This window comes from Cetorhinus maximus, chromosome 7 (assembly GCF_964194155.1).
Source record: "Cetorhinus maximus chromosome 7, sCetMax3.hap1.1, whole genome shotgun sequence".
Taxonomy (NCBI): Eukaryota; Metazoa; Chordata; class Chondrichthyes; order Lamniformes; family Cetorhinidae; genus Cetorhinus; species Cetorhinus maximus.
The window spans coordinates 78228526-78254720 of NC_135885.1; the positions used below are offsets into that span (position 1 = coordinate 78228526).

The 26195-nt window shown below is 44.8% G+C and overlaps 1 protein-coding gene across 1 annotated transcript in view; it reads left to right on the top strand.

The window, feature by feature from the left end:
- tyr (tyrosinase) overlaps positions 1-26195 on the top strand; it is a 72903-nt gene that overhangs the window by 32898 nt on the left and 13810 nt on the right. The window contains exon 3 of the mRNA XM_078545748.1: positions 12216-12363. Coding sequence (XP_078401874.1) covers positions 12216-12363 — 148 coding nt within the window. The remainder of the gene's footprint in view (positions 1-12215; positions 12364-26195) is intronic.

Below are 26195 nucleotides of genomic sequence, written 5' to 3' on the forward strand. Positions count from 1 at the left end.
TCCACTGAACTTTCCAGTATCCAGCAATCACTGATCCCTCCAGCATCCAACTACCAGTGACTCCTCCAACATCCCTGGAAGAAACCTGCAGGAGAAATGTACCTATAGGCATGGCAGGAGCAAGATTCCAGGTGGTCCCACAGTTCAGTGATGACCCCCAGCTCATTCTCCTCCAACTCACTTAGGCAAAGCAGGAGGTACTCTTCCCCATGGGCAGAAGGAGGAGACCTCAACACCTAATCAAGGAAGCCTGGGTAGGAGGCCAGTAGCCATGGGGTGATCAGGAGAACCTGGCTGCAGTGCTGCAAGCTGATCACCAACCTTCTCCACTCTACAGGGGTGAGTACCACACCTTGTTTGCCTTTATGGCAAAGGAAATGGATAAGTGGGAGGGTGCAACGGCTAGGGAGGGAGAGCCCATTATAATTATGGCACTGGGGTGAGGCTTCAGCATCCCTTTGGGAAGGAATGCTTGCAACTTTGTCAGGGGATGTGAGACTGGCACTGCTGACCCATGCAAGGTGGCTCCAGAGTAGCCCAATGCCACATTCATGCCACTGGCCACAGACACAGCAGGAACTATGCAAAGTCCTACAGGAGAAAAGGGGCCAAAATGCCCAGGAGAGGGCCCGGATCAGTGATGGTGTCATGACCATCACCATCCTGACTCCGATAGAGGAGGAGGCTCTACAGTTGGCAGGGTATCAGGGCGGCCACTCCTATGTGGGGGTGAGGCCAGAATGCAGTCACAGGAAGGTGAGCTGCCTCATCACTAAGCATGAGGGAAGCCTCAGGCAAGCATGGTGGATGCAGTTTATGTGTCCTTCAACGTACAGACATTGATGTGAGCTGCTGTCAATTCTGTGAGCTCCTGTCTGGAGGGGTGAGAAGTGCTGATCATCCTGTTCTCTTTCACAGGTCAATCACAGGAACAGGGAGTTTCCATCTCCAACGGACAGTCATCCACCTCTGAGGAGGAGGAGGGAACCTCAGATGGTGGAGCATCATGTCATTCGCCCACACCCTCCACCAGCACAGATACTGTCACCTCAGTGGGTCCATGCTCACAAGTAGATTCGGTTGGGGTCACAACCTGGTACGAGCACCATACATACACCTGACCAACTGGCGGAGGGTGTGACAGCTGGGGCCACTGAGGAGGTGTGTGGGAGGCCAAGCCCATGCTGAGCTCTGGGCGGATGATGTGTCTCTGGAGTCATCATAAGGCAGCAGATGCTGGAGGTTCAGCGTGAGGTGTGTGAGGATCTGGCAGAGATTCCAGAGGGTGTCCATGTCCTGGCCCAGACAGTAGTGAAGTCCATCCACTGCAATCTCCCTCTTGTCTGCACGTGTGGCCTTTTCCATGTCCCCTCTCAGGATGACAACGTTCACCCTTCCGTCACTTTCACTCTGAGAATGGCCTTGCTGTTGCCTGTCTGACAACCAGGCAGAAAGCTGCCATCCATGCCAGGGTGCTGTACAAAGTTGGGCCTTCTAGTTCCAGAGCTGCACAAGGTCATCCTGCTAGGCCACCTGCAGTCTCCCTGTTGAAAGTCAGCAGCCTTCCACCGGCCATGCAGCAGCCACAGGGGTAGCACTGCATTGGAGCACTAGGACAGGTAAAGACACATGGAATACAAGATGGACAGCTTGAATTATAAAGTTGGTGTGAAATGTTTGTTTTTTTGTTGACCTTTATTTCAGCATTGTGGTCATGAAAATGTTGTGATGGTCAGTAACAGAAGGAAAGTTGTGGCACTATTGTTGATGGGGATTTGGGCTGGGGTCACAGCCCAGGTGGAAATCGGCTTCTTGCCATCTCCCTTCCTCTTCCTCCTCCTCATCAGCTACTCACTGTATATCTGGTGCCTTGGGTTTTGCCCTCCTGATGAAGAGATGTGCATCATGCAGCAGACCACTAAGTCATGAGACACACTCTGGTGGGTACTCAAGGCTCCTCCAGAATGGTCCAGGCATTGGAAACATTACTCAAACAGCCTAATGGTCTGCTCAATGACATTTCATGTGGTATCTGGCTCTGCACACGAAAGCCATGGGCCAACCGGTCAGCAGGTTAACCAGTAACTTTGACAAAATGCCTCAAATTTTTTTTTATTCATTCAGAGGATGTGGACATCACTGGCTAGGCCAGCATTTATTGCCCATTCCTATTTGCCCTTTAAAAGGTGGTGGTGAGCTTCCTCTTGAACCGCTGCAGTCCATGTGGTGTAGATAGACCCACAGTGCTGTTAGGAAGGGAGTTCCAGGATGTTGACCCAGTGACAGTGAAGGAACAGCAATATATTTTCAAGTCAGAATGGTGAGTGTCTTGGAGGGAACTTGCAGCTGGTGGTGTTCCCATGTATCTGCCACCCTTGCCCTTCTAGATGGTAGCAGTCATGGGTTTGCAAGGTGCTGTCTAAGGATCCTTGGTGAGTTTTGCAGTGCACTTTGTGGATAGTACACACTGCTGCCATTGGTCATCAGTGGTGGAGGAAGTGAATGTCTGCGGATGGGTGCCAATCAAGTGAGTTGCTTTGTCTTGGGTGGTGTCAAGCTTCTTGAGCGTTGTTGGAGCTGCACTCATCCAGGCAAGTGGAGAGTATTCCATCACACTCCTGACTTGTGCCTTGTAGATGGTGGATGGGCTTTGGGGAGTCAGGAGGTGAGGTACGCGCCTCAGGATTCCCAGCCTCTGACCTGCTCTTGTAGCCACAGTATTTATGTACCTAGTCCAGTTCAGTTTCTGGTCAATGGTAACCCCCAGGATGTTGATAGTGGGGGATTCAGCGATGGTAATGACATTGAATATCAAAGGGCAATGGTTAGATTCTCTCTTGTTGGAGATGGTCATTGCCTGGCACTTGTGTGGCACGAATGTTACTTGCCACTTGTCAGCCCAAACATGGATATTGTCCAGGTCTTGCTGCATTTGGACATGAAGTGCTTCAGTATCTGAGGAGTCGCGAATGGTGCTGAACATTGTGCAATTATCCGCGAACATCCCCACTTCTGACCTTATGATGGAGGGAAGGTCATTGATGAAGCAGCTGAAGATGGTTGGGCCTTTGACACTACCCTGAGGAACTACTGCAGTGATGTCCTGGAACTAATGGGGCTAAAGGCCGATAAGTCCCCTGGACCTGATGGGTTGCATCCTAGGACATTAAAGGAAGTAGCTACAGAGATAGTGGATGCACTGGTTGTAATCTTCCAAGAATCCTTAGATTCTGGAAAAGTCCCAGAGGATTGGAAAACTGCCAATGTAACACCCTTATTCAAAAAGGGAGGGAGACAGAAAAAACAGTTAAGTATAGGCCAGTTAGCTTAACATCCATCATTGGGAAAATGTTAGAGTCTATTATAAAAGGGTGTAATAACAGAGCATTTAGAAATACATAGTATAATCAAGCAGAGTCAGTATGGCTTCATGAAGGGGAAATCATGACTGACAAATTTATTAGAATTCCTTGAGGAGGTAACAAGCAGGATAGATAAAGGAGAACCAGTAGATGTAATATATTTGGATTTCCAAAAGACATTCGATAAGGTACTGCACATGCGGCTGCTTAGTAAGATAAGAGCCCCTGGTGTTGGGGGTAGTATATTTGCATGGATCAATGATTGGCTCACTAATAGAAGACAGAGTTGGGATAAGGGGGTCATTTTCACGATGGCAACCTGTAACTAGTGGAGTGCCACAGGAATCAGTGCTGGGGCCACAATTATTTACAATATATATGTACGTGAATGTACTATCGAATGTACTATCGCCAAGTTTGGAGATGACACAAAAATAGTTGGGAAGGGAAGTAGTGAGGATGACACAAAGAGTCTACAGAGGTATATAGACAGGTTAAGTGAGTGGGCAAAAACTTGGCAGATCGAATATAATGTGGGAAGATGTGAGGCTATACGCTTTGGCAGGAAGAGTAGAGGAACTGAATATTATTTAAATGGAGAAAGACTGCAGAAAGCCGCTGCATAGAGGGATTTGGGGGTCTTCGTGCATGAATCACAAAAAACTAGCAAACATTTAGCAAACAACTAGCAAATATTCCTTGAAGCGTAGAAGAATGAGGGGAGATTTGATAGAAGTTTACAAAATTGTGAGGGGTGTAGACAGAGTAAATGCGAGTAGGCTCTTTCCACTTAGATTAGGAGGAATAATCACGAGAGGACATGGCTTTAGGGTGAAAGGGGAAAGGTTTAGGGGGAACATTAGGGGGAACTTCTTCACTCAGAGAGTGGTGAGAGTGTGGAACGAGCTACCATCTGACGTGGTAAGTGCGGGCTCACTCTTAAGTTTTAAGAATAAATTAGATAGATACATGGATGGGAGAGGTCTGGAGGGTTATGGACTAGGTGCAGGTCAATGGGACTAGCGGAATAATATTTCAGCACAGACTAGAAGGGCCAAATGTCCTGTTTTCTGTGCTGTAGTGTTCAATGGTTCTAAGTTCAGCAGGTAATAGGGAAGGCAAATGGAATGTTGGCCTTTATTTCAAAGGGAATAGAGTGTAAAAATAGGGAAGTCTTACTAACACTATACAAGGCACTAGTTAGACCATACCTAGAACGCTGTGAACAGTTTTGGTCCCCTTATCTAAGGAAAGATATACTGGCATTGGAGGCAGTCCAGAGAAGGTTCACTAGGTTGATCCTGGGGATGGAGGGATTTGCTTATGAGGAGAGGTTGAGTAGGTTGGGCCTGTACTAATTGAAGTTTAGAATGAGAAGCGACCTTATTGAAACATATAAGATTCTTAGGGGGCTTGACAGGGTAGATGCTAAAATGTTGTTTCTCCTTATGGGAGAGTCTAGGACCAGAGGGCATAATGTCAGAGTAAGGGCTCACCCATTTAAGACAGAGATGAGGAGGAATTTCTCTCAGAGGGTAGTGAATCTGTGAAATTCTTTACCACAAAGGACTGTAGAGGCTGGGTCGTTAAGTATATTCAAAGCTGAGTTAGACAGATTTTTAATCAGTCAGGGAATTAAGGGTTTATGGGGAAAAGGCAGGAAAATGGAGTTAAGGATTATCAGGTCAACCATGATCTCAGTGAATGGTGGAGCAGACGCAAATGGCCAAATGGCCTATTCTGCTCCTATGTCTTATGGTCTTATAGTAATCAGCACAAGGTTTCCTTGCCTATATTTGACCTGATGCCATGAGACTTCATAGGGTCTGGAGTTGATGTTGAGGACTCTCAGGGCAACTCCCTCCTGACTGTATACCACTGTGCCACTACATCTGCTGGGTCTGTCCTGCCGGTGGGACATACCCAAGGATGGTGATGGTGGTGTCTGAACATTATCTGTAAGGTATGACTCTGCGAGTATGACTATGTCAGGATGTTGTTTGACTAGTCCGTGAGACATCTTTCCCAATTTTGGTACAAGCCCCCAGACGTTAGTAAAGAGGACTGTGCAGGGTTGAAAGGGCTGGGTTTGCCCCAGTGCCTACGTCGATTCCAGCTGGTCCGTCCAATTGCATTCCTTATTGACTAGTTTTTAGTGGTTTGATACAACTGAGTGGCTTGCTAGGCCATTTCAGAGGACATTAAGAGTCAACCAAATTGCTGTGGGTCTGGAGTCACATGTAGACCAGACCAGGTAAGGATGGCAGATTTCCTTCCTTAAAGGACATTAGCAAAATGGATGGGTTTTTATGACAATGGTTTCATGGTCATCATTAGACTTCTAATTCCAGATATTTATTGAGTTCAAATTCCACTATCTGCCATTGTGGGATTCAAATCCAGGTCCCTTGAGCATTACCCTAGGTGTGTGGATTACTAGTCCAGTGACAATACCACTACACCACCACCACTATGCAGTATCACAGAATAAAAGCACTGTGACTACTGGCAGGATTCTGGGCATTGATCTGCATGATATGCTGAGTATGGTACTGAGTATATACTAGCTGCACTTCTGGTTGCGGTATATCTAAGAATCCACATGCAATGTCTGCAACAGTATTAGTGCAGTTAATGGCACTCTGCGCTGTGAGGAATCCTGAGATCTGGCAAAGCCATATTCTTGCTCTGCCTGCTTTAATCAAGCAAGAGAAAGTGAAATGGACTGTCTTCACATATAGAGCATCCCTAATACAACAGTGGACAGCAAACTGAGGAATAGCCGAGGTTCCCCTCTCCCAATTTTCCACCGCTGGCAACTTGTTTCTCAAGCCAGAACTGGGAAGGCAGCAGTTGAAAATTGTTCCCTAAATATCCTACAAACATATAAATTAGGAGCAGGAGTAGGCCACTCAGCCCCTTGAGCCTGCTCCGCCATTCAACAAAATCATGGTTGATCTGATTGTAACCTCCACTCCACATTCCTACCTGCCCCTGATAACCTTTCATCCTCTTACTTATCAAGAATCTATCTAACTCTGCCGTAAAAATATTCAAAGACTCAGTTTCCACCAATTTTTGGGGAAGAGAGTTCCAAAGACTCTCAACCCTCTGAGAGAAAAAAAGCCTCACCTCATCTCTGTCCTAAATGGGCGATCCCTTATTTTTAAACAGTGGCCACTTGTACTAGATTCTCCCACAAGAAGAAACATCCTCTCCACATTGATCCTGTCAAGACCCCTCAGGATCTTATATGTTTCAATCAAGTAGCCTCTTACTCTTCTAAAGTCCAGCGGGTATAAGTTTAGCCTGTCCAACCTCTCCTTGTAAGACAACCCTTCAATCCAGATATTAGTTTGGTAAACCTTCTCTGAATTGTTTCCAATCCTTTATTAAATAAGGAGACCAATACTGTACACAGTACTCCAGATGTGCTCTCATTGATTACCTGTGTGACTGAAGCATAATCTCCCTACATTTGTATTCAATTCCCCTTGCAATAAACAATAACATTCTATTAGCTTTCCTAATTACTTGCTGTACCTGCATACTAATCTTTTGTGATTTATGCACTAGGACACCCAGATCCCTCTGCATCTCACAGCTATGCAATCTCTCACCATTCAGATAATATGCTTCTTTTTTATTCTTCCTGCCAAAATTGACAATTTTGTATTTTCCCACATTATACTCCATTTGCCAGATCTTTGTCCGCTCACTTAACCTATCTATTTCCCTTTGTAGCCTCCTTATGTCCTCTTCACAACTTACTTTCCTACTTATCTTTGTGTCCAGCAAATTTAGCAATCATCCCTTCGGCCCCTTCAAGTCATTTATATAAATTGTAAGAAGTTGAGGTCCCAGCACTGACCCCTGTGGCACACCACTCATTACATCCCGCCAACCAGAAAACGACCCACTTATGGCTACCCTCTGTTTCCTGTTAGCTAGCCAATCTTTTATCCATGCCAACATGTTACCCCCTACATCATGAGCTTTTATTTTCTGCAATAACCCTTGATGTGATACCTTATCAAATGCCTTCTGGAAATCTAAGTACAGTACATCCACCGGTTCCCCTTTATCCACAGCACATGTTACTTCTTCAAAGAACTCCAATAAATTGGTTAAACATGATTTCCCTCTCAAAAAACCATGTTGACTCTGCCTGATTACCTTGAATTTATCTAAGTGCCCTGCTATAACATCTTTAATAGCTTCTAACATTTTCACTATAATAGATGTTATGTTAACTAGCTTGTAGTTTCCTGCTTTCAGTCTCCCTCCCTTTTTGAATAAAGGAATTACATTCCTTATTTTCCAATCAAATGGAGCCTTGCCCAAATCTAGGGAATTTTGGAAAATTAAAGCCAATGCATCAACTATCTCACTAGCTACTTTTTTTTAAAGACCCTAGGATGAAATCCATCAGGTCCTGGGTACTGTCAACCCACAGCTCCAACAATTTGCTCAGTACCACTTCCCTGGTGATGGTAATTTTCTTGAGTTCCTCCCTTCCTTCCATTTCCTGACTTACAGCCATTTCTGGGATGTTACTTGTATCCTCTATAGTGAAGACTGATGCAAAATACCTGTTCAATTCATCTGCCATCTCCTTATTTTTCATTTTTCATTCCCCAGGCTCATTTTCTATAGGACCAATGCTCATTTTAACTCCTTTCTTTTTAAAATATCTATCGGAACTCTGATTGTATGTTTTTATATTTCTAGCTAACTTTCTCTAATGCTCTAATTTTCCCCCCTTATTAATATTTTAGTTATTCTCTGCTGTTTTTTTATATTCTGTCCATTCTCCTGACCTGCCAGGCTTCCTTGCACAATTATATGCTTTTTCTTTTAAGTTTGATACTATCTTTAACTTTTTTAGTTAACCATGGATGGTGGGTTTTCCTTTGGAATTTTCCTTTCTTGTTGGAATGTAATAATTCTGTGTATTCTGAAATATCCCTTTAAATTTCTGCCACTGCATCTCTATTGATCTATTCATTAATGTAATTTGCCAGTAGTCTTTAGCTAGCTCTGCTTTCATGCCCTCATAATTGCCCTTTTTTAAGTTTTAAATACTAGTCTTGAAGCCACTCTTCTCTCCCTCAAACTGAATGCAAAATTTAATCATATTATGATCGCTGCTACCTATGAGGTCATTAATTAATCCTATCTCGTTGCACCATCCTGTTTGGCTTATGCGATCTTTCCATTAAGGAAATGAAGGTGCATCCCTTGCCAACATAATATCTGTCATTTGATTGATACATACATGCATGGAAGTCAGGTTGATCTAGCAGATGTCAACTGCAGTGCATAGAAGAATCCAATATAGTGAATGCCTATTGCTATAGGAAGAATAATTCCTGTTCTAGATATATTCTGTCAGTTATCTTGTGATACGATGTATATGTACCTTTAATGGGTGTATCTTAAAATGTTGTCAATCACTACCACCTCGACATAGGATGTGATGTAATAGTCTCATGACTCTGAGCTCAGTCCACAAAAGCAGCAGTAGAAGTCAGATTTTCCTCCCAGTCTCCCAGTCATTGTATGTATATAGTCTTGTCTTCAAATAAAGAGCCTACATTATTATATCACTAATCCTTGTTGTGTGATTGGTATGTCTACATCAAACAGAAGACATGGTGGTAGTGTGGTTTTTGAAGATTTGACTGAGGAGCATTCAAGCCTTAACACTTTCACATGCAGAAGAACAACTGGGGTGGAAGTAAGACAACTATCACCTGCTAATACACCATGTGTAAGTGATTGTGCAGTACTGTAGGAATCCTATATACTGTACCTTCATTCTGGGACATCACAGCAGCCAGCAGGCACCAGGTCCCAGTATGATGGTTCAAATTTAGTAATTAGTATAAGACTACCATTGCAAAGTTTGTGCAGGAACAGCTATTAAAAGCCGACACTGAGAGGTCTAATTTAAAGTACAACTCCACAGATGGAGGAATCCATTATCACTGCTTACTATCCCTACAGGAGGTTGGGAAGAGATTGAATCACTGCAGACTGAGCTAGGAAAGGAGAGTCCATCCAGTAACAACTCCCAACAGCTCGAAGAAGGTAGCAAAAAATTGCTTTTTTGACAGTTTAATTTCATCTTTGAAGCCCTGCTTATTCACGCCAAAAACCACTGTTTTGTGGGTGGAGCTTCAGTAAGCCCAGGAAAGAAGTGCCGCTGTTTCAGTCAGGCAGTAACCTATGACCAGCTAAGGCTGTGGCTGCTAAAGGTATTGCAACTCAGAGCTAAATTAAGTTCAGAAGAGCTGTAAAACCAGCGTGACTTGCTGTCCTGTTCAGAGGGTCCCAGTAATCCTGCAAAAAGCCACAGATGGCCTTAAAATTTCCAACATTCAATTGGAAAGTGATAGACCTCCTACCTGAATTTACTATGTTCTGACAATGCGTAGAGCTATGTTTTCTGGACCTCAATATTGCTGAACCAGATAAACAAGATATTATAATTAAAATGATGGCAATAAAGGTCTCCACAGACTAAATGCTTCAGGTTTGTTGGACGATGACCTTAAAATTCCAGGTAAAATACAGTCAACACTCGAAGATCAATTACAAGTGGAAGCTCAACTTCCAACTAGACTGTCTGGAATTCATGGGCTGAATTTTCAACTCGGTGTGCGGGTGTGCCTAACATGCACGAGCATGAAATAGTGTGCAATGATGTCGGGCGAGCACCCTGATGTCATCGCGCACTCGCGCGATATTTCGGTCAGCGGGCGTGCACGGGAGTTGGCAGCACGCCTGCCGACAATTAAGGGGGCTGGTAAGCCTATTAATAATTTAATTAAATTGAATTTTTCCCTGCCCGTCCAACCTTACGGTTGGCAGGCGAGCGAATAGGCCATTTTTTACGACACCTCATCCATGGGCGGGAATGAGGTTTCAAAGAGTGATTAAGAAAAAACTTTTAAAACTCATTTTTAACATGTCCCTGCTCATGTGACTCTGTCACATGAGGGGACATGTTCTCCTTAATTTTAAAATCTTTATTTGTAAAGTTGAAAATCTTCAGCTCCCTGAGGCAGCTCTGTGTCTTCAGGGAGTTTTCACAGAGCGCACTCCCGTGCATGTGCTGACTTCCGCGCTCGCCCTTCTCCCCCCACCCCCTCAGGTAGTGCTGAGCGTTTCAGCGTGCGATTCACGCTGGCTGACCGTTAATTGGCCAGACAGCATGAAATCACGGTCCGGGCCCGATCACGGGCGGCGGGCCGTTGGGCGGCCACTCCCAGGCCCACCTGCTAAGGGGGAAACCCTCCCCCATGTCTTTTAGGCAACAACCAACAGAGACCACTGAACAATTCCTAAGTAAATGTAATGACAAGGGGCGTGATTGTGACCTCAAAGCAGCAGAACCACCTAACTCTGCAATGCTGATCATCATCCAACAGGATACACAGCACAGTTGGAACCGAATATGTATACCCATGCCGAATTTGCAAACTTCTATCCTACTATAGAATCAATGTGGAATTACCATTTGGCAGACAAGTGCAACAACCTTCCCCAGTCATCACTCAAAAAACAGAGGAAGATGAAAGATGCCCACAAATGGCATGGGAGTAACAAATTACCCAAACTGAACATCAAACAAAAGTTTTGAGTACAATGCCCAACTGTTGGCACATGGAATCCAGCAGAAATTGTCAGCATATGCCAGGAACCAAGATGGTACTAACATGCGATGAAACAGATATCAAATCAGAACAATGCTACAACTGGAAATACCGAGTAATCCTATTGCGAGCAGAACACTGTCTAAGACATAACACAGACACAGCAGCCTCCAGCCAAGATCAAAGTAACTAAGTCTGGATGGAAAGAAATCGTCAATACATTTCAGAGATTTGCAAATGTTTGCTTTGTGCAATGGTTTATTCAGACACAGTGTTATTTTCATTCCCTGTCATATAAATAGTTTTATTCTTTAATGGTAAACATCCAGTTTGAGAATAGGAGGATGTTGTGACATGATGTACTTGTACCTTTAAGGGTATGTATCTTAAACTGCTCTCAATTACTATCACCCTGACACAGGGTGTAATATAGTAGTTCCGTTACTCTGAATTCAGTCTACAGAAGCAATAGTACAAGTCAGATGTGCCTCATAGCCTCCCAGTTTATATTGTCTATTCTCAACTTCAAATAAAGAACACCCATTACTGTTTTACCAATCCTTGTTGTCTGATTGGTATGTTTATGTTGAATAGAAGAGCATAACAAGTCATCCTTCAGTAAATGGCACAACTCTGTGAAGAGGAAACGGCACAGATTGATCTCCTTTGGTGATCAGTAAACATGTGTCTTGGGGTAATGATGGGTGGACATAATCAAGTTACCTCAGGTGTCAATGCCCATGTCATTCACTCCTTGTGAACTCCTGTCACTCATCCAAATCTTGAAGCATGATCGGAATTCCTGAGGAATACTTATTGACACTACTTTGCATGTTGTGATTGAAATGAAAGCAGCAATCAAGAAGAATGAATGAAAATATTGGTAGAAAATAAACCTAAATAATGCAAACATGGTGCATTACCCAAGAACAAAAATGAATAATTTTTAAAAATGCATCAAAATCTAATTGTTTAATGCAAAAAAGACATAACAACAACTCTACAACAATTGCATTGTTTTTCTTGTTATTTGTTTGTGAGATGTAGCCTGTGTATTTTTAGCCCTTAATTATCCTGTTCAAAGGTGAAAATTATTTTTATATTACTTTGCTGTTCTTTGAAAGTGTAGTAGCTTAATTAGTAAAACTGACTTAATTATCAATTCAACTAAATGTAACTTCTTCTTGAACAGGCTTTGCCAATCCAAATGATGCTATATCCAACACAACACAGAGTGGCTTACATAATGCCTTACACATTTACATGAATGGTTCAATGTCCAGCGTTGGTGGATCAGCAAACGACCCAGTCTTTATCCTTCATCATGCTTTTGTTGACAGGTGAGTGTATTTGGGAGTAAATTTACTCCATATTCTCACATTCCCTGGTTGTTCACTACAAAAATTCCTTAAATATACTATGTTGTCTGCTTAGCAGGTAGGCCTGGAAATGCGATTATGTTGGAAAACAAGCGCGCACGGAGTACTGCCAGCTCATGTTAGTGGTGTCCCAAGCAGCATGTTATATTTGGGCTGTGTGTTCATTCAAGGCATGTATCCAGCACTACCTGTGCTATTTATTGGTTGCATGTACAAGTGTTTGGGGGAATCAAACATTGGGTGTATCTGAGGCCGCTTAAAACAGCTAGCACATCTTCGCTGAGGGTGCACTCTTGCTACAGACAGCAGAGAAAACTTCTGAAGCAAAAAATGGCTGCATGACCTGCTGCTTTGAAGCCCTGCTGGAAACAGTGAACAGGTGCAGATCCGATTGCCTCCATGGGGCAGAAAACTCTCAGGGTGACATACACAACACAACACAACACACTGAAACACCCATTTCTTTACGTCCCATACTAGGTATTCAACTTTGACAGGTACATTTCCTAAACACCTCACTAACATATTCCCTTCCTGCAGGAAATATCTTCCACTCAACGGCTGCCTATAGGTGACACCAAGCCTCCCCTGCACACCATCTCTCCCACCAAAGACAGCATGCTGGCCATCACAGGCAGCAAGAGAGCCATGGCTGTGGCAATGCTGGTGTACTGCAGGATTTCTTCACTTTTCTTCTTTTTCTCTTATTACACAACATGATAAACTACAAATACTTTCACCAGCTACTTCTGCTTCTGCTCTTCCTTCATACTAAAAACTAACCTTTGTTCTTCTCTTTCATTTCAGGTGCTGAAGTATGTGGTGATACTTCTTCCACTTCAGGAAGAGCCTTCCTGAGGATGCAGCATCATACTTGCAAGCACTAATTCAGAGACTGCAACCATATGTGCTTTAGTGGCTAGGCTAGGCAATAGGTCATCACTTGGTGGATAACCAGGCACAAGTTAAAGGGGTATGACATTATAGGTGCCAATTTGCTGGAGGGTGAGACTGAATACTAAATGTGCAGCAGAAGACTCAGATGCTGACTTTGAGAACCCAAGCTACAGAAGAAGGCTGATGGCCATACATCAGGAAGTGCTAGGTGCAATAGGCAGCTTGCCAGTGAGTTTATGTAGATGTTGCAGAACATAAAGGAGTTGAGCTCCAACTTGTGCCAAGGTTTCACACAGAGAATGGAAGCTATTCTGTCCAACATGGACCAAGAGTTAGCTCCATCAACACAACAGTGGCACCAAATACCATGATGCCTTTCCTCACCATAGCAGCTCAAACAACTGCAATCTTAACTTTGGTGACCAGTGTTGACAAGTGCTTCCAGGGCATCATCTCACTCTTGCACTCTGTTCATGCACAGAGCTGCAGGAGTGTTGAGGCAAAGTCCAAAACCTTGGCTCCATGTGAGATACTGCTGGTGTCCTTTCTCAGGACATCAGCATGTTTGCTCCCCTGCCAACCATTCTGCCAATATGCTCATTAGTGCCAGATGGGTCAAACTGTTCTGCCCACATTCAAATGCCACAGTAGGCCCCCAAGGCCCAGAACTGCTCGAGGTCGCCCACCTAGGCCATCGGAAGTGTCTCCAGTTGAATCTCCACCAGCATTTACTTCCCAAGCTGTAGTCACTGAGGAAAGACTTTGTAGAATACACTAGGATAGGTAAACAAGCACACAAGGCAGGCTGTAATGTCTTGTTTATTTATTTATCTTAAATTTTAGATAAAGATGGAATTGAATTCTTGGTTAAATTTTTTTGTTCTGGATTTATTTTTGGTGTTTATATTTGGATTGAAATGAGATAGAACTATAAAGCTGGACTGAACAAAGCCAAAGGGACATGGGACTGTTGGGATATTGGGGATGGGAGGGATGGTTTAAGTGAAGCACTCTTTGATGAGCTCCCTGAGTGCTCTGGCAGCTAGGGGCACTGGTGATCAATGACTCCTAAATTCTTACTCCCCTTCATGTTCCTACTGCAAATCCTGCTGCCCACGAGGTGGTAAAGGCTGGTCCCTCATGATGGCAATTTTATGGAGCATGGTTGGATAACCAGAAATCATCACACGCACTTAGGGGTGGACTGCAAGGCTCCTTTAGAGCAGTCAAGGCAGCAAAAGTGTTGCTTGAGCATGCTCACCCTTTGTTTGGTGCCATTTCTGATAGTAGCATGGCTCCTGTTGTAGATCAGGTCTCCAGCCGACAGGAATGTTGAGCCAAGGCTGGAGGGCATGGCCTTCATTGCACAATAGCCAGCCTGTAACCTGCAGGCCTGACTGGCACAAAGTATCATAGAGGAATGGCACAGGATGAATGAGTCACAATTGCTGCTAGTAAACTCAGCACAGACCTGTACATGCATTAACTGTGGTTGTAAACCAGCTGTACCTTGATGAAATGGAATCCCATTCAATTGGTAACGATGTCAGACTGGTTGTACAGAGTGTGCAAGGCAAAAAAAAAGAGGGGGGGGGATGTGAACAGCCAGAGGTACCAATGACTTAGGAAAGAGGCATGAAGTCCTGCTGACATATTTCAGAGAGCAGGGAAAGAAATTAGGACCTCAAAGGTAGTATTCTGTGGATTACTCCCAGTGCCATACACAAGTGAGCACAGAAATAGCAGAATAGTGCAGCTAAATGTATGGCTGGGGAGATGAGGAAGGAGTGAGGGTTTCAGATTCCTCAGGCAATGGGACTGGTTTTCGGGAAAGTAGAAACTGTACAAGCTGGGTGGGTTGCACCTCAGTGTCACCTCAGTACTAATATCTTGATGGGGAGATTTGCTAGTACTGTTGGGGATGGTTTAAACTAGCTTTGAGGCATTGGAACCTGTGTGTTGATTCAGAAGGAAAAAAAGGAAAACTGAAAATAGAAGGTAGAAAATTAGTAAGCGAGCATGGAAGATTGAGGAAACAAAGGCTAGAAGATAGACAACAAAGGACTTGTTCCATGATTAGTGGTCCCCTAGAAGAGTTGATGAGGGTAGTATGTTTGATATATTCTACATGGGTTTTAGTGAGGTTTTTGACAAGATCCCACACGGCAGACTTGTCACAAAATCAAAAGCTCGAGATCCAAGGGAAGGTGGCAAGTTGGATCCAAAATTGGCTCAGTGAAAGGAGCAAAGAATTATGGTCAACAGATGGTTTTCTGACTTGAAGGCTGTTTCTGGTGGTATATATTTCAATGTCAGGAACTTGACCAGAAACTTAACTGGACTAGCCATATAAATACTATGGTTACAAGAGCAGGTCAGAGACTGAGAATTCTGTGGACAGTTAACTCACTTGCTGACTCCTTAAAGCCTGTCCACCATCTACAAGGCACAAATCAGGTGTGTGATCGTCCGTCAAATTTTTACGTTGTTTTTTTTAACAATTTGCTGATTTTTGACGGATGAGTCACCTTACCTGGATGAGTGAAGCTCCATCAGCACTGAAGAAGCTCATCAGCATCCAGCACAAAGCAGCCCACTTGATTGGCACCTCATCCTAAACATTCACTCCCTCCACCACCGACGCACAGTGGCAGCAGTATGTACTGTATGCTTGATGCACTGCAGAGACTCACCAAGGCTCTTTCGACAGCACCTTCCAAGCCCGCACCCTCTAGCTCATAGAAGGACAAGAGCAGCAGATGCATCCAGATGTTGCCATCTGCAAGTTCTCCTCCAAGCCACACACCACCCTAACTTGGAACTATATTGTCGTTCCTTCACTGTCGCTGGGTCAAAATCCTGGAACTCATTTCCTAACAACACTGTGGGTGTACGGTAGTGGGTACATAGGAGATTTATGAAGTGTTATCAGAAATGGAAATTTTAGCTGTAAGGAAAGATAGTTTTCTTTGGAACAGATGTTGCTATGGGGAGATTTAATTGAGTGCTTAAGATTTCAAGTAGCCTAGACTGATTTATTTCTATCCACTCTGTGTCCATTAGTAGAGAGGTCAATAGCCAGAGGGCCAGAGATTTAAAGTAATTGGTAAAAACATTAGAGGGAGTTGAGGAGCATTTTTTTCACCCAGAGATGGTCAGCCTGTTATTATCATTGTTGGTTTCAGGATATGGTAGTCGTGGGCTTCTACATACAGATAAAGCTGGAGGTAGGCTATATGTAAACTCTACCTTTTATTGAACATTATACTAATTATGTACAATACAGACTTAGCATGAGGCACTACATAGAGCTCCCTCTCTCTCCATGCTCTGCTGTCATGTGATCTAACATCACTGATGATGTCGACTATATATTTCCATATTTAATATTAACCCTTTTATACTACATTTCCTTCCAAGTCTCTGACTTCAATAAATACTATTTACATTATCCTACATTTTCCCCCAGTGTCTCGGCTGTCATCTCTGGTTCACAGAGGTAAGCGTTGTGGTGGTTTCACCAATCTCCCCGAACTTGTTCTCACCTCTTGGAGGTTGCACAGGACTCAAGTTCTCCACATTCTCTCTCGAATCCTGTGAAGCAGCATGTGAATCTTCAGGGGCTATTGGTTCTCTGTTCAAGTTGTCTTCCTGAGCATAAGGGTAGTTTGTCCATTCTGATGGTGGTCTTCTTGTAGATATGAATGTGTTTCTCTTTCTCCTCACTATCCCATTCTCAGTTTCTACAAGACAAGATCTCAGTCTTCGTATCTTTTCCAGTACTTGGCCTTCTCTATTCTGGTCTCTAATACAGACTTATTCAACTGGGTTGGAGTTCTGGTAAATCATGCATTCTATGGGGTTGATTGTAATTTTTGGTCTGGTTTGCATGATAGTCTTCTATCTTACTCCCTCTGTCAGTTGTTTTTAAACATGGCATGAGTGTATGTGGAAGAACAGGAAGTTGAGTCAGTAGTCTCCTTCCCATCAGAAGTTCTGAAGGAGCCAACCTATTCTGAAGTGGTGTGGAATGGTAGCTCAACAGTACTAAGTTGAGATCATCATTCTTTTTCAACTAAACTTTAACCGTTCTCACTCCTCTTTTGGCCTCTCCATTTGCTTGTGGGTACATAGGTGAACAAGCTGTGTGGACAAATCCATAGTCTGCTGTAAATTTCTTGAACTCTTCATTCACAAACTGTGGACCATTGTCTGAAATGACAAGATCTGGAAAGTCATGTGTGGCAAAAAATTTCTTCAGTGAATTAATGACTGCTTCTGAGCTTGTACCATGAAGAAATTTAACCCCAGTCCATCTGGAGCAATAGTCAACAACTATCAGGAATGTCTTCCCCTTGAGCTCGAAAAGGTCAATTCTGAGATGTTCCCACAGTCTGGATGGAATTGAGGATTCCATCAGCGGTTCTCTTTGCATTTGGTGATGGATTTCATAGGTGATGCAGCTCGAAATCGATTTCCTCCAGTGATTTTGAGATTCCCGGCCACCAAACTGAATTTCATGCTCTAGCACAATGCTTTGCAATTCCTGGCTGTCCCTGGTGTACTCTTTCAAGGATCCAAAGTCTGAGGACTCTTGGCATGACCAACCTCTCATCGTAGATTTGCAAGTTGTTGACAATACTGAGATGCTTGTGTTGCTTGAAGTATTGCTTCAGGACTAGATTTTTTGGAACATATTCTGGCCATCCATTTTTGCAGTATTCTCTACGTTTAGCACAGTCTTCATCTGTTCTTTTCTGCTTGTCGTAATTTATTCAGCCCGTGTGGTTGCTTTTAGGAATTTTATTGCGAATGAACTGTAATGACTCCACCTCCTCAACAAGATTTATGTTTTCAGGGTTCCCAACAGAAATGTGTGACAATATAGCTGCAGTTTGTTTTTTGTCTTGGTCATGTTTGTCTGGTTCTTTCACCTGCTGTCCTAGGGAAACCCTCATTGCATTTAAAAATCGCTAGGATATGCACTTGAGGTGCTGTAACATACAGGGCTACGGACCCTGAGCTGCAAGTTGGATTAGCCTGGACATCTCTTGTTTGGCTAGCACGGACACAATGGGCCGAATAGCCTCATTCTCTTCCTTGGGCTGGATTTTAGGGTTTCTGCCAGGGTAAGGCTTCCGCTCGTTCCCGACCCTGCCGTTTCAGCACGTCAAATCAAGCATCATCTGGGCAACTAGCAGCTCGCTGTCGGGAATGATGGACAATTAGCATTGTGAAGAGAAACACCATGCCCATTCGGGCATCTAGGGCGGGACGTCTGGTGGGAGGGAGTTTAGGCCGTGGACCAAAAGTCAGATCTGGCCAGTAAGAAAGGCCCACTTCTCTCTCACTATCTCCTTAATTGTTGTGTCAGCCTATAAAAACTTAAGAAATAAAGTCTACCAGCAGCCACCTTCACCAGCAGATTCCGCTGCTACATGCAGCCATGGTCCCATTTCTAGACCTTTGCATCTGCTCTTGTGCTGCCCCTCATACCTGGTGTAGCTCACTCCCAATTATTTCCTGTGCGACTAACGGAAAATGGAGTGAGCAACGGAAAATTGCAGTCCACTGGATTTTTAACAAGTTCAATAGCTTGGTACATGGATTTTCAAATGGAATGGCAGGTTTTGGGTTCCGGCACTTACTCTCCTTCTGTATTATCGGTGACTAGCAGGATGACATTGGGGCGCTGACCCAACATCATCACATGTATTTTACATAGGTACAGGGGGGGTGCGGTGGGATGTCCAGTTTGCAGCTGTAAAATCCAGCCCGTAAATCTTTTTATGTTTCAGTGCTTCAATCCGGATGCAGTCTTTCACATCTTAGGCACTGAGAAAGCCTGCCATGTGGAAAGGCCTAGTCTTAACAAACTTCGCTCTGTTTGTGAGGTAATAATGCTGGTATAGAGGCCCTTGGTGACCACTCTTGTACAGCACTGGATTCCAGGCTGCGATTTGTTGTTGATGTCATCTACTGCAGCTGGAAAGGGACCCATAAAAGTTAAGGATCACAATGGCACATAACCTTGAAGGAGTGGCAAGTGAGTCGGATTGGCATCTGTTTGTAATTACTTGAAACCCAGCCAGCCCCAACTCGCCTGACCTTCCGGAGATAACTGGGGGGCTAGTAGGGTAGTAGGGATGTGGGGGTTAGTCAGGGGGCTCCTGTGGGGATGGTGGCGTTCCCATGGAGGGTTGAGGAGTTGTTGGGGGGGGTTCCATGGTGTGTCGGGGGTTAAGTGGGGAGTAGGGGGGCGTTAGTTGGATGTCCCATGATGAGTCAGGGGTGGCCAGTGCAATAGTTACCCAGAAGCTATAAGTGGTTCTAATTCTTCTAACATTTTCTGGGTAACTATTGCTGTAAGCCAGTCGGAACCATCTGAAGTTTGCAATTTAAATCACATTTTCGGATGGTTCCCAGTGCAGGGCAATTGCTCGTCGGAAGTTTGAACTTCCCGGGCACATGCCATGCGAAACTTACCTGGGAACCTCCGAGGGAGACACCTCTGTTTCCATCTGCAAAATCACTCCTCCACTTTCAGATTCTCTTCCCTCAGTTTCCCTTCCTACCCCTTTCCCACCTCTCCCCCCGGCTTTTCAACTCTCCCTGTATATCAGTTTTCCCTATTGCCTGTCCCTGGTTTCTGTTTCAATAAGGTTTTATTGTTGCTACCTTACATCAATCTGTTACCATGTCTTGTAGTCTTACCATACATTGATGAGGCTTTGCTTGTTCTATGATTGACTTGAGATAGTCAGAATATAGTTTTTCTTGAAACTATTTATTAGGAACTATTAAAAAAGGCCTCAGAGTTCTCAGGACACAGACTGTTCTGCATCTTGCTCTCTTGAAGCCTCTTGGTCATCTGACTTTTGATGTCATGCTTACCTCATCAGTAACATCATGGTCTCATTAACATAACCATTAACCCACTGCTTTACAATTTCCCCTCTTCCCACATTGACTGGGGGACTTCCTGGTTCTTAGAGCTTGTTGAAAAACAGCTGCTTAAGCAAAATCAAAAGCAAAAATACTCAACTACAGAGAACCCAAGCTTTACAAGGTAAATGCAATCACATTTGTAGAACACATGTGATTAGATGTCATGTAATTGGGCACCACATGGTCAAATGTCATGTGATCAGAATGTCACATGATTGAGCCTCCAGGAATGCACCCAACCAAAGTTCGGCATCCACCAAGTCTAGGACCCTAATTTGAATACAGTAATCAATGTTATACATAATTCCGGATGCTTATGGAGTACCCTGATCCAGTATGGTATGTGGCAATTCAATTCCTACGCCAAGATCTTTTAAGCCAACTTTCTCAGAACTCATTCTCACTAGAAGGGCCTAATTTCTGCTCCTATGTCTTATGGTCTTATAGTCTTATAGTGAGGTCACTCCATAAATCTTCACATTACCTCCGTGAACATTTGACTCCTGTGTGGCTGAGTGCAGCTCTCTTGCGCTCTGTGATCAGGTCATATCATGGAGACGCAGCCATGAAACTTTAAGTGCACCTGATCCTTTGACAGCTTTCATCACCTGTACCCTCCAGGACCTCACCTTCACCGGGCACAGATGGTGAAGAGATGGGGGGCCGCCCCACCTTAAAGGTGCTGAGAGCACACAGAGAGAATGAAGCAACTCCGTGACGCCTGCCAAAGACATTCTGGCACCATCAAGGTGAAGGCATCAGTAATATGTCCAGTGAGTGTGAGGCTGGGCCATCACTTTGCTCTGAAGATTACACACTGCACAGGGAAGAGGCCCCGGACTGAGACACTTGCCTTTATCTTGTGCAGGAACCAAGGCTTCACATCTGAATGAGATGAACACTGCTCATCATAACAAGGAGCCATAGACAAGAAGACATTTTTCAGAGTTTATTTACAATAGTGAACATTATGTACAAGTGATTAACATCCGTGTCCAGGCTGTGCAACTACATCTTCTTCTTGAGATGTCAGCTGTGGCTCAGTTCATAACACCCTCGCCTTTGAGTCAGAAGGTTGTGGGTTCATGTCCCACTCCCGGAAACCAAGAACTGTGAATGTACTCGAAAGAGTTACAATCTGTGACTGTTGATAACTCGAAAGAGTTACATCTTCTTCTTGAGGTGTCAGCTGTGGCTCAGTTCATAGCACCCTCGCCTTTGAGTCAGAAGGTTGTGGGTTCATGTCCCACTCCCGGAAACCAAGAACTGTGAATGTACTCGAAAGAGTTACATGCGATCTGTTGATAACTCGAAAGAGTTACATCTTCTTCTTGGGTTGGAGGGTGTTGCACGCAGCAGTCCCCTACAACCGTAGAATGTGTAGGTTCACGGACTCCCAAGACACCTGCTCTTTTTGCGGTCTTGTGGAGTCCGTGGACCACGTTTATATAGGGTGTTATAGGCTGCACTCCCTTTTTAGTTATTTAAAAAACCTTCTGTTGCTGTTTTGTTTGCACTTCAGTCCCACGCTCCTGATCTATGGACACCCGGTGCGGAAGGGGGTCGGGAAGGAGGAGGACCTCCTCGTGAACCTGCTCCTGGGCCTGGCCAGGTTGGCCATTAACAGGTCCAGGCAGCGGACGATCGAGGGGGGAGTCCCGCCCGATTGTTTGTCCCTCTTCCGCAGCTACGTTCGCGGCCGGGTGTCCCTGGAGAGGGAGCATGCGGTGTCTGCCGGCGCCATCGAGGCCTTCCGTGCCCGGTGGGCGCTGCGGGGACTGGGGTGTTTTGTTGACCCCTTTAATCACATTTTGGTTTAATGTTTGTAAGTTTCCTTTAAACTTTGTCCTTGGTTTTACAGCTGACCTGAATTAGGGGCTGTGCTTGATTTATCCCTTGTTATTGTTAATTTAGTTAATTGTTTTGACTCGAAAAGAGTTACATCTTCTTCTTGAGGTGTCAGCTGTGGCTCAGTTCATAGCACCCTCACCTTTGAGTCAGAAGGTTGTGGGTTCATGTCCCACTCCTGGAAACCAAGAACTGTGAATGTACTCGAAAGAGTTACAATCTGTGACTGTTGATAACTCAAAAGAGTTACATCTTCTTCTTGAGGTGTCAGCTGTGGCTCAGTTCATAGCACCCTCGCCTTTGAATCAGAAGGTTGTGGGTTCATGTCCCACTCCCGGAAACCAAGAACTGTGAATGTACTCAGAAGAGTTACATGCGATCTATTGATAACTCGAAAGAGTTACATCTTCTTCTTGAGATGTCAGCTGTGGCTCAGTTCATAGCACCCTCGCCTTTGAATCAGAAGGTTGTGGGTTCATGTCCCACTCCCGGAAACCAAGAACTGTGAATGTACTCGAAAGAGTTACATGCGATCTGTTGATAACTCGAAAGAGTTACATCTTCTTCTTGAAAGAGTTACACCTTAACTCAAAAGAGTTACACCTTCTTCACCTTCCTAACACTGCCTTGGTCTTGGTCTACACCTTGGTGCTCCCCTGACATCCACAGTGGAGGTGGAGGCAGCCTGCTGAACGCTACGCCCTGTTGTCTGTGATAACTTTGGCAGGCGTCCTCTGGAGGCCAAGACCTGGAGGGCCCCAGTCTACTTTGGATGTCCTGCTGTGGAGCAGGTGCACCCTCCTTGGCCTGTGGAGCTGGAGATGAAGGGGTCACAGGAAGTGGGAACTTAGATCAGCCAGACAATCCTGGAGTCACCTGGGTGGATGGCCCCAGGGTGTCGAGTTGCTGGTCCTCCTCCCTATGGGTGCCTGATGGCTGTTGGCTGACTCCTTGAGGAGAAGGGGAAGCTGGAGTGAGATTGGGCTGCCCTGCACCCCTCTCACATTGGAGGCCAACTATGGTATCAGCAATTGAGTTCAGCCCATACAGCAGTGCAGGACCGATGTCGTGGACCAAGGTCCCATGGCAGCTGCCATCCTACCAGTGTTGACCTTGGTGACAGCCTACAGACTCCTCTATTGTCCCTTGCAATCTGAGGAATGCACCAGACATCCCTTCTTGATGTTCTTGTGATTGTCTTTGCAGCTCAAACAACTGATTGAGGAGCGAGTCTGGAGGCTCATCATCTGACTTGGACTCAGAAGATCCCTTGCCTCCAGTAGTCCTCTGAGTGCCAGCAACCTCAGATGTCCCTGCCTCCGCCTGCTGTGGGACAGATTGTGTGCTGTGCTCACTAGATGGTGATCTTGAGGCTGCTCTATATCTAGGTCCCACCGAGGTATGTGTCGCTGCCCTAGTGGAGGGTGTGGGTGAGTGCCGTGACAGGTCTTCAATTCTGTTGCCCTCAAGGTCCTCATCCAAAGTGCTCTTGGCGCTGGAGTCGGGGTCAAAGTTGCCTAAGGGCAACTTGTGCCTAGGAGAGAAAGTGGAGTTTATTAATGCTTGGTAGCCACGTTACACACAGAACAGTGGACTTAGTGTAGCATCGAGAGAGCGATGACGTGGTGCAGGATTCTTGTGTGGGTATTCACTGCTGACCTCACTATCGCTGTAAGAACAGTCCCCATCCTCTCCGGCCAGCTCCAAAGCGCGACTCTCGAACAGAGTGAGGACCTTGACAGTCGGCACTCTACCCCTGGTCTGGGACCTCTGCCTTTGATTGTGCGCAACCTTGTCCTGCATAAAGACAGGTGGAGAGAGTGTGAGCAACGCGCATGCCCAGCCAAATGAGAAGGATGCCAGGTGTGCATGTGCCTGTGTGCTGAGTAGAGCCATGGACAGGATGAAGTGGCGCTCTCCAGAGGAGATGAGGCCAGATGGAGATGTGAGTGTGTGCTTGAGAGAGAGAATGGTAATGTCCCTTGAGCTGGCAATGAGTGAGATGCCAATGAATGTGTGGTGGGCTTGTGAGTGATGAGATGGTTGACTTACCCTGGCAGCACAGATGAGATCATTCATCCTTTTTCTGCACTGGATGGCCGACCTCTTGTGTGCAGCGTTGGCAATGACCACCACTGCCACCGCCTCCCAAGCCAGAGTGGTGAGACTGATGGGGCTTCCTGTGGACAGAGCAGGGGTAGAGGACATTGCGGAGGGCCTCCATGGCATCCAGAAGGCATCCCAGGGAAGCGTCACTGAATCGGGGGGGTTGCTGCACTCTTCTTGGCTTTTGAGGCCAAGTTTTCACTGGAGCAGTTCTGGACTGCAAGCATTAAGAACAGTGCATGTGGCTGCAGTTTAAATATGGCGCCCAGAGTGAGGAAGTGGGGAGGTAATGGCATGGTGGGCAAATCGGAGGCTGCTCACCAGTGAGACAGCGTGTTTCCCGTGACTGCATAATATATGAGGCAGGAAGGGGACAATACAGCGCGAAAATCCCCATTGCGGCCAACGGGTAAAATGTAATTTTTCACAGCTACTGCCGCACTTAGTGTGAATCTGGGATGATTCCGCCCTTAGACTCTGGGCATGCAGTCCCAGTCCTCTCCACTGCAGTTTCTGGCACCGATGGGACTAGAGAGCTGTTGGCCAATCAGATTAACCAGCAGCTCTCTGAGGCGGGACTTCCTCCTGACTGAGGGGCAGAAGTCCCACCTCCAGCCAATGAACACTTGTTGGGAGTGTTAAATGGCTGTGCCACCGGCAGCATCGGCAAGGATGTGTTTACCACCGACTCCTTGGCTGGCTGGAAGGGAAACTCCACCATCCTAAAAATCCTGGTCATTCTTGTGGATTTTTAACCCTAAATTTGCCAATTTTGTCACATGGTTCCTTTTTCTTGCAGTAGTGATGATGACTAAAGTTTTGTGTTAATATCATTTATATGTTGACCATGTTTATTGTCTTTGAACAATTTAGAAATAAGTTCTATAAGTCTGTAAATGCTATCATCTGAGGGTTATGCTTTTGAAGTTTCACCAATAGGAGCTCCTAGGCCTTTCAATGGCAGGGCAATTAGAACTTTAATAGGCTGCAGTGCGTAAATAATAGGGCACGGATTTTGTAAGTTCAAGTTTATATGTTACAGTTTGTCAATCCCCTCCAGACATGCTTACCACCCAGTAACATTAGTAGATGTATGAGAGGAGGCCAATGATTTGTTCTCCAAACATTTACCAGTCTTTGAGCTTTGGAGAAACTTGACCTTCTTGTTGAAATAACTGCAAACATCAGCTTTTTTAAATGCAGACACTTGTTGATTTTACAAATTATCAGTGAGCAATTTCCTAGGAGCCCATCACAAAACAGCTCAGTGCTTTCAAAATTTACATTAGCATTTGGAAAGGCGTGTTATTATTGAAGTGTAATCAGCATTTTAGAGAAAGAGGAACAACTGACGTATTTATGAAACAAAGAGGTGAAAATTCCTTTCAGCCTGCTTCGATCCTGAAATAGGTAGTGTATTGGGAGCAGGCGCTAGAGGCCCAACGTTCATCTGAAATTGGACTTGAGTTTTGCCCACATATTGTCATTGAGCTTGGATGCTTATCAACTGTCCATGAGGCAGCTTAATAGTTCCACTGGGTGAAGTTGGGCCATCATATGTAACATGCCAAATGCCTGCATCAGGGGGTCTTTACTGGGGCCTTTACCCACATGGCAGGTAGTGCAGTTGCATTTTATGCCTGCAAAATGGGCGCAGTTCAATTAATTTCTAAGCTTAAGTATTTAAGCACTCACTTTGTAATATACAATACTGATAAAAGAGTGATCTGTTTTCTAAGAAAACATTCTTATATTCAGGGTAGTCTCAGGTCCAGGAAGTAAAATCAGACCAGTTTATGTTGAGGAGAGTAAGAGGCAGTAAAGTAAGAATTGTGGTGGATAAATGAAAAAAAAATGGTGGTGGATGAAATAAAGGTGCTACAGTGTTGCCCATAATGGCTGATTCCAGTGTCCCTCATTGTACTGTTAAAATGGACCAATTGCTGATTAGAGTTCCTCAGAAATGGACGCTGATCTGGACCGACAAAATTTTA